At 56.1% G+C, this 7,962-nt stretch overlaps 1 protein-coding gene across 1 annotated transcript in view; it reads left to right on the top strand.

The window, feature by feature from the left end:
• LRRC43 (leucine rich repeat containing 43) overlaps positions 1-7,324 on the top strand; it is an 8,828-nt gene extending 1,504 nt beyond the window's left edge. Inside the window, exons 2-12 of the mRNA XM_009880350.1 lie at positions 60-320; positions 595-705; positions 844-983; positions 1,598-1,836; positions 2,595-2,773; positions 3,163-3,286; positions 3,392-3,531; positions 3,692-3,781; positions 4,056-4,271; positions 4,795-4,882; positions 7,164-7,324. Of these exons, the coding sequence (XP_009878652.1) occupies positions 60-320; positions 595-705; positions 844-983; positions 1,598-1,836; positions 2,595-2,773; positions 3,163-3,286; positions 3,392-3,531; positions 3,692-3,781; positions 4,056-4,271; positions 4,795-4,882; positions 7,164-7,324 (1,749 nt within the window). The remainder of the gene's footprint in view (positions 1-59; positions 321-594; positions 706-843; positions 984-1,597; positions 1,837-2,594; positions 2,774-3,162; positions 3,287-3,391; positions 3,532-3,691; positions 3,782-4,055; positions 4,272-4,794; positions 4,883-7,163) is intronic.
• Positions 7,325-7,962: the final 638 nt, after the last annotated feature.

Genomic DNA, 7,962 nt, shown 5'->3' on the forward strand with positions numbered 1-7,962 from the left:
GGGGGGAATGTCTTCGGTCTGCAGGGCTGTCACTGCCTCTCCCTTCTCTCTGTCTGCAGAACAAGTCCCGCTTCGATGCACACACAAGCTCCCGCAGAGGCTGGACAAGGCTGGGGACAGACGCGGCTGTGATGCTGGGCGAGGAGAGCCCCGAAGCGCTGATGGATCTTCTGCGCGACCGGCGCAGCCCCTGGGCTCTGCCACCAGACTGCAGCCGCCAGGACCAGCACCTGCGGGAAGTGGCCGTGCTGACGCCCAAGCTCGTCCATGGTTCCAACATCTTCCAGATCCTCAGGTCGCTGCGGATCGTTGGCAAAGGGGTAAGTGCAGCTGCTGGTGCCCGTAAAGCTACACATCTCCTGGCCAGGAAACCAGTTGGGAGGGAAAACATCCTGGGAAAATAACACCTCCCCCATCCAAGGGTCTTCCCAAATGCCACTATTGCAGCTGGGGTAGAGCTACTCCCCCCTTGCCCCCGAGCATGTTGCACTAATCCCTGTTACATATATGTCACGTGGATCAATACTACATGTCCATGTCACCTTGGCCACGAGGTGGCTCAGGGATGCATTGACCAAACCCAACTCTTTGCAGGTAGAGGAAGTTGACGATGGTCTCTTGCAGTTACATCAGCTGGAGGAACTCATCCTCAGTGCCAACCAGATCAGCAGGATAACCTCGGCCAACCTGCCCCGGACACTGAAGGTGAGTGAGCAATGCCTTGCGACAGCAGGATGGGGAAGAAGGTCCCACCTGGGAACGCAATGTAAGCCGAGCAGCTCGAGGGAGTGCCAGGAACAGCTCATTGCAAAGGGTGTTTGTTGTTCTCTCTGTCCTGGGCAGGTCCTGGAGCTCTGCTGCAATGCTGTGGCTGATCTGCAGGACCTGTGCACTCAGCCTCCTCCGGAGCTGCAGCACTTGGGGCTGGGATACAACAGGCTGTGCAGCCCTTCGCAGGACAAGTACCTCACTGCGGCCTTCTGGTAACACCACAGGCTGAACATGGGCTTCTAAAAGAGAAGTGGGCAGCTGTGAACAGATGACCCCAAGCCATCAAGGTGGTCCATGTTAAGAAATTACAGCCCTTCAGCAGGTTTCTTTCTTTGCTCTGTGTCCAAAGCCCATGCGGAGTGCTCTGTCCCTATTCGCTGTCTTCTGTCTCATGCCTAGAGGGTGTCTTGGTCTGTGGCCAAGATGCGGAATGGGGAGATCACCTGGGGAACTGCCTTCACACCCTGCTCACCACAGTTCCCATGCCGCTGGGCAGCTGCCTTTTTCCAGACCCTTCCCAAAGCCCCTGCTGGAAGTCTGCCCCGGGAAGGGTCTAAAGCTTAGGCTGCATCACCGATGATGCAGTGGAATGGTTTATGGATGATAAAGGAATATGTTTTTGAGTTGTGGGGCAGACTGGCAATGGACCACATGGCTCAGGAAGTTGGAGTTGGCCTCTTGAGATTGTACCATTGGATTCCCTGGGTTGACCCAGTTTGTGCTGGGGAAACATAATTTTTGCTTCTTTTTTTGACCCAGGGCAGTACCTCTCTATCCTCAGATGGATGCTGTTTGCCTAACCTTCTTCTCTGGGTTCTCTCCTTAGGCCAAACCTCGTCTCCCTTGACCTGAGCTTTAACAACTTCATGGATCTGCTGGGGCTGGTCTACCAACTGTCCAGTCTGCAGAAGCTCCGCATCCTTGTGCTCCAAGGGAACCCACTGGCTCTCATTCCCACTTACAGAGCCTTCCTTGTGGACAGCCTGCCCAAGCTCTCCATCCTTGATGACATCCACATAGGGCCTGACGAGAGGCACCAGTTCCATGGTTTGGCAAGGCAGCCAGGTGAGCCTTTGCCTTTGAACCTGTCTGTGCTGTCTGCATGATTCAGGAGGTGGTTTCATCATGGTTGAGCTAGGAGTCTTCAGGGCAAACTCTGGATCCAGTATTGACTTCCCTTTTGCCTTTCCTGAGAGATCTTTCTCTGTGCCTTTCTACCCCTCCAGTACAAGTGAGGTGACAGACAGATGACCCCACAGCAGAGTAATTAATTACAGTCGAGACAATTTTAGCCATAATCAGGTCCAAAGGTTGCAGGAACAACCTAACCCTAGCACTGCCCCGCTGTCACGGTCTGCCCTCATCTTTGCTTTCTAGGCACCACCTGGTTTCAGACAATGCTTTTCCCTCTCGAGCTGCTGGAAAAAGAACATCTCCACTGGGGTAGATGCTCACATGCACGCTGCACTGCTGGCACGAAGCGGTGCCACCTCTGCAGCGTGGCACGTCCCCGTGTGGGACAAGGGCAGGGGCATGGGGACACCCGGGGGTGGGAAGCCCCTCTTGATGACCCCGACTCAATGACTTTATGCGCTGGATGTGCTTTTTGGACTCTGAAATGTTAACCAGGGAGACAGAGCAACCGAGCTAGGAGATGTTTGTGTGGCTTTGGAGCGACCCCATGTGGCAGTGACTTGTCACAGCGTTAGCACAGGGTGGCAGGGAGGGATGCACGGCGTCCTGGAGGCTTCTATTTGCTCTGTACCGTCCTCGCTCTGGAAGCAGCACGCTGCAGCTTCATAGCCAGATGGTCTTTCTTTTAGAGCTGATCAGGAGCGAAGCACGAGTGGTCGTGAGCATTGGGGAGATCGAGGGAGTCCCTGATCCCAGCCCTCGTCAGCAGCTGGAGGTTGGCTCCAAGGCTCCGGTGATCACCTACAGCTACTGTGTGATGTACGAGTTTGTGGAGGGCGAGGAGATCGAGGACGGTAGCTGCACTGAGGTTCGTGCTTAACTGAGCTCCTGAAAGCAACAGGCAGTGGCAGGTCACAGCAGGGGGGACTTTGCCTCCAGGCTGCGGAGTGAGACTCTTCATGATGGACCTGCTGTGGGCAGCAGCGGTACTGGGGACAGAATTCACGCGTGGCCACATCTGGCAGGACAAGTCCCTGCTGCCCATGTTTCCCCATCCCTCTCGGGGAGCACAGCGCTGCTCTGCACGTGGGTGTACATTTACAGCCCTCCTCCTGCGGCAGACCCCTTCCCTGGCACTGGTGCCCCTTCTTCCAATGACAAGGGTGGTCTGGGAACAGGATTTTGGAGGCAGGTCTGCCCCATGGTCCTGCAGATACAACCAGACATACCCTGTCAAGGGATCCCTCTCTGTTCCAGGTAACAAAAATCCATCAGAGTCCCACGGTGGCCACCCTTGGTGTGGACAGCTCTGCTCAGGACACAGGAGAAACAAAGGGCCAGCAGGAGCCTGCAGCCACAGAGGGGCCCAAGACCCACTCTGGTAATGACAAATCACAAATGAATTGACACTGGTTGATGCCAGGGGCCCTTCCTGTCCTCGGGAAGGAGAGGTCTCTCCTCAGAGTGTTTTTGCGTCCCTGCACAGCAAAGGTGTTTGTCACCCCTGGAAAACCCTGGGCAGGCACCATCGACTGCAGCTACAGGAAGGAGCACACTGCCAAGGACTTAGTGGGGCTGAAGTCCTACCTGGCGGCTGGAACGATTGTCTCGGTCGTGGAGGAGAAGGTGAGTGTGTGGCAGAGCTGGATAAAAGGGGAAGGAGCTGCTGGGAGGCCCAGTGGTGGTATTGTGTTCCCTCTGGGAGTCAGCTCGGGATGGTGGTGACGCTGGGCCTGGGTCCTCGGGTGTTCCAGCCCCTGCAGCACGAGCTCCTCTCTCCGTGCAGGTGCTCTCATGGCCTGTCAATGCTGATGCAGAAGAAAATGCAGTCACGAAGGGGAAGGCAGGACGGGTGCTGCAGAAGGATGGTGCCAAGGTAGAGTGCTAGGAGAGAACGATGTCCAAATAACATCTGAGTTGCAAAAACAATGCTGGGGGAATGAGGGCCCTTCTCCTGCACCAATTTGGTGTATCAGAGAATCTCCCCTCCAGCCCAGACCTCTCATGAAAGTCCCCCCTTGCTGTGGGAAGAAGGCAGCGGCGGTTTTACACACATCTCGGTCAGGATGCAGTGGTGGGCAAGGGGCTGGGTTGGGTTTGAGGGACCCCAGCCTTCTGCTGAGGCTTGTCCCCATTCTGGTGCCCTGTAGGTTCCTGTGCCCAGGGACAAGCAGAAAAAGAAGAAGAAGGAGCAGAAGCCATGTGAACTCCGCAGTGACCCTCCCATTCGGAGGACCCTGGGCACCAGGAGAGTCACCCTAGAGTCCCTGCTGGCCACCGAGGACCTGGTGGCAACTGTATGTGACTTTGGGATCTTGATCACTGAGCAGCCGCTGCAGCCACCAAGTCTGGAGAAGGTAAGGAACGTGTCCCAGGGCAGGGCGGTGAGGCAGGGCTGCCGGGGACGGGCAGGGGTTCAGGCTGAGGTTCAGCACGTCCTGCCCTGCAGCTGGCCCAGGCTGCTCCCATCCATCCCTCAGTTCTCCTCTCTGTAAAATGGGGCTGAAATAATCCTGCCTAAGCACCATCCATCGCTGCTGGTATCATTATTTAATGTTGATATTAGCAATAAGTACTGCTACTTTTAATGGGCCTGGGAAAATAGATGAGTTTATTTTTCCGTTTGAGAATATGAAAGCAACCACTCGTGCCTCCTCTGGTGTGCCCTCTCTCTCGGCATGGCAACACACACAGACTGTACTGACACTTTCTGTTTCCTGGATTCTCTTCTCCAAGCAGCCCCGCCATGGTGCTCCTGCTTCTCCTCGCCCCTTTCCTTTGCCCCTTTAAATCCCAGTGACAGAACCCAGATGGCGATGGCTGCCCCAGGACTGAATGCAGGCAGTGAATTTCAACACCGCCTAACTATGGAAACATCTCTCTCCGCAGGACAGGACAAAAAGCAAAGACAAGAGCAAAAAAACAAAAGGAGAGAGAGAAAGTCAGGCCAGCTGGAAAACCACGGCGTCTGCAAAAGGTGACGGAGACTGGAGCTGGCTGGGCAGAGGGTGGCGTGTGCGAGAGCAAACAGCGGCGGTGCCCGGCCCGGGAGGCAGCCACAGGTCCCCGCCACCCTGCCAGCGCCAGCGCTGCGAGCAGGGCGCTTACTCACATCCTGAGCTGTGAATACATCCATTGACTGCGGGGGATGGAGGGTTAGACACACGCCCGGACGCCTTGTTGAATCGGTGTCTGAACAAGCGCCGAGGGTGGGCCGCCGGCTGTCCGGGGAGCGACACGCACACCTCCCAGCCCTGTGTGCCAGGGGAGAAGGGCAAAGCAGATTTTTGGGTGAGATGTGCTGCCCACTGTGTCGGCTGCCAAATGCGGCTGATGGCGTGGGCCGGCATGGGCAGCTGGGGGGAGGGCTGTCTGGGATGCATAATAAGGTCCTCATCCATTTCCAGCTCACATCTCAAAGCACTTCGCAGAAGGAATTGTTGTTCTTTCTGGTTTAGAGATGAGATGCACAGAGAGCCCCAGGCGCCCCAGCCAGCCCATGGTGGGGCCGGGAACAGACCCCGGTCTGCTGTCACCCATGAGGAGACCACCCCGACCCCTGATGGGTGTCCCCTGCCTCCCCAGCTCAGAGCTCCCAGTCTGCTCAGCCAGCAGCGGGGCTTAAACCGCTGCGGACAAACCTCACCCTGCCTCTTGCAGGTTATTTTTCCAGCAATCTTGTTTTGACTACAAAAATAGCAGTGCCAGCACATCGGAGGGGTAACGCAAGAGCAGGAGGAAGTGGGGGGAAGGGAAGGGGTAGCGGGGAGATGCTGAAAAGCTGCTCATGGGCTGAGAAGAGCACGGAGTGGGCTGGGCCTCCAAAGGAGCTCCAAAGGAACCTCATGTCCCTGCTCTGGCATCAGATTTAGTTGCTAATTTAAGAGAGAGATTAATGCCCTTCCCCAAGAGCTCCGGGGTGCTTTTCCGTGCCCTGTCACCCACAGCAAAGTCCCTGTCTTTGGGGAGGATCTGAGAGCTCTGCAGTCCTAGGCTGCGTCTGCGCTCGATGAAGTCCAATGGCCTTCCCAGCTACCTGAAAAGAAGAAAAAAAAAAAACAACCTTTGAATTATTGTGCCCTACAAGAAGATGTGTATTTGCAACATATGCTCAGACTGTTGGTGAAGCAGGGAGCCGCCGTCAAACAGCTGAAGTTTAGCAGTGGTATTTTTTACTTCCTTTCCACCCCGGTGCCTGTGGTCAGTGTGCATGCGAGAGGTCTTCCCGCCAGCTCGAGCGAGAATGAACCCTTTCTGCAGGGGGTTGTGCGGCCGGAGATGGTGTTGAGTGTACAGAAAGCCACTGCAGGAAACCCAGAGTGATTAGACTCGTGCTTCATTCAGTGTCCCCTTGTGCCTGTGGAGGCTGGCCGGCGCACGGCAAGGCCACCGAGTGCATATTGCAAAAAGATAGTGCCTAAAAATCAGCTGCCCCCACAGCTTGCTGCACCCCGTGCCAGCAGTGTCCCATGGCTGTGCGCTCCGCTGTGACTCATGACTCACAAGTACACCCCGATTGCGGCAGACACGGCTTGGAGAGGGGTGGGGGGGCAGGTGGGCTGCTCAAGCGCCGCTGCACGCAGTGTCTGCGAGCCCTGGCAGCTCCATGAGTCACCAAATCGCACCATGGTCGTTTGGCACTTGCTCATCACCTGGGTGTACTGTGCACCGTCTTGGGGCTGCGGCAGTGGCCATGCTCCGAGACACGCGGAACGGCTCCCAGCCCTCATTCTGCTGCAGCCGTGCGTCCAGCGAGGTTGCATAGGGACCGGCACTCTCACAGCCGGGAGCTGAGGCTGATTTGCATCCCTCAGTCAGCAAATGCACACAAATAATAAGTCCTCTCAGACGAATTGGGATCCCTTCCAGACAGCTCAAAGGGGAAAAGCAGCGAGCTTTGTCTCGAGCAAACAATTTGCCCAGACGTTGAAGGATGTCTTCAGAAGTAGTCTCACGTAGGTCCCATTTTACCCCACTCTTGATTTTCCAGGATCCTTGAACTGATCTATTCCTGCATCTTTCTTCTGTCCTAGGAATTATAGGAGAACTTAAGAACAAAAAGCAAAATTTCACCCAGGTCAATTGCCTGCGTAAAGATGCTTTTTGGGCTTCTTACCCAAAGTCGTATTCAAATAGATTTTCCCTCAAGGCCTGGAAGTCAGTGCTAATGCGGTGGGCATTCCCCCCTCCCTGGGCACACTGCTGCTTTTAGGTGATTTACTCTGTCGAGACAGTGACAGATTTATTTCTTACCACAGGAAAAAGGAAAAACAAAGACTCTGCTGAACTGGAGGAGGGTCGAGAGCTCCAGCCGGTGCCGCTGACGGTTCAATTCCAGATGCAGCTGCTTCGGTGGCCCTCGGCTGCCGGTACCCAGAGCCAGGAGAGCGTGACCATGGCAGTGGGGAAGACCCAGTAATGCGTCCGTAGCATAGAGTGAGTGGGAAATAAAACCCATGGGGATGCTGTGTGGATCCTGGTTCAGCTGAATCACCAGGGCTGGGAGTTGCCATGGGGCTTGTGATTGCCCGGGGCTGCTGCAGAACTTCAGCAAGAGCTGCAGCGTGCAGGGGGCTGGTGTGTGATGTGCAGGGTCGGGTGTGCAATGTGGGGTGTGCGATGTGTGGGGTCGGGTGCGCAACATGTGGGGTGGCGCGTGCGGTGTGGGGTGTGCGATGTGCAGGGTCCGCTGCGCAATGTGCGGGGTGGGGTGTGTGGGGTGGACTGTGCAACATGCGGTGTGGGGTGTGCAATGTTGCGGGGTCGGGTGTGCGATGTGCGGTATGAGGTGTGCAACCTGCGGGGGGGGGAGTGCGGTGGTGCGAGACCTTATTATTGCTTACAAATATCTAAAGGGTGGGTTGAAGGAGGATGGAGCCACACTCTTCTCGGTGGTTCCCAGTGACAGGACGAGGGGCAATGGGCACAAGTTGGAACACAGGAAGTTCCGTTCCAACACACGGAAAAGCTTCTTTAGGGTTGGGGTGCCAGAGCGGTGGCACAGGCTGCCCAGGGAGGGGGGGGAGTCCCCTCCTCTGGAGGGTTTTAAGACCCGCC

This window comes from Charadrius vociferus, unplaced genomic scaffold (genome assembly GCF_000708025.1).
Source record: "Charadrius vociferus isolate BGI_N301 unplaced genomic scaffold, ASM70802v2 scaffold332, whole genome shotgun sequence".
NCBI classification, from domain to species: Eukaryota; Metazoa; Chordata; class Aves; order Charadriiformes; family Charadriidae; genus Charadrius; species Charadrius vociferus.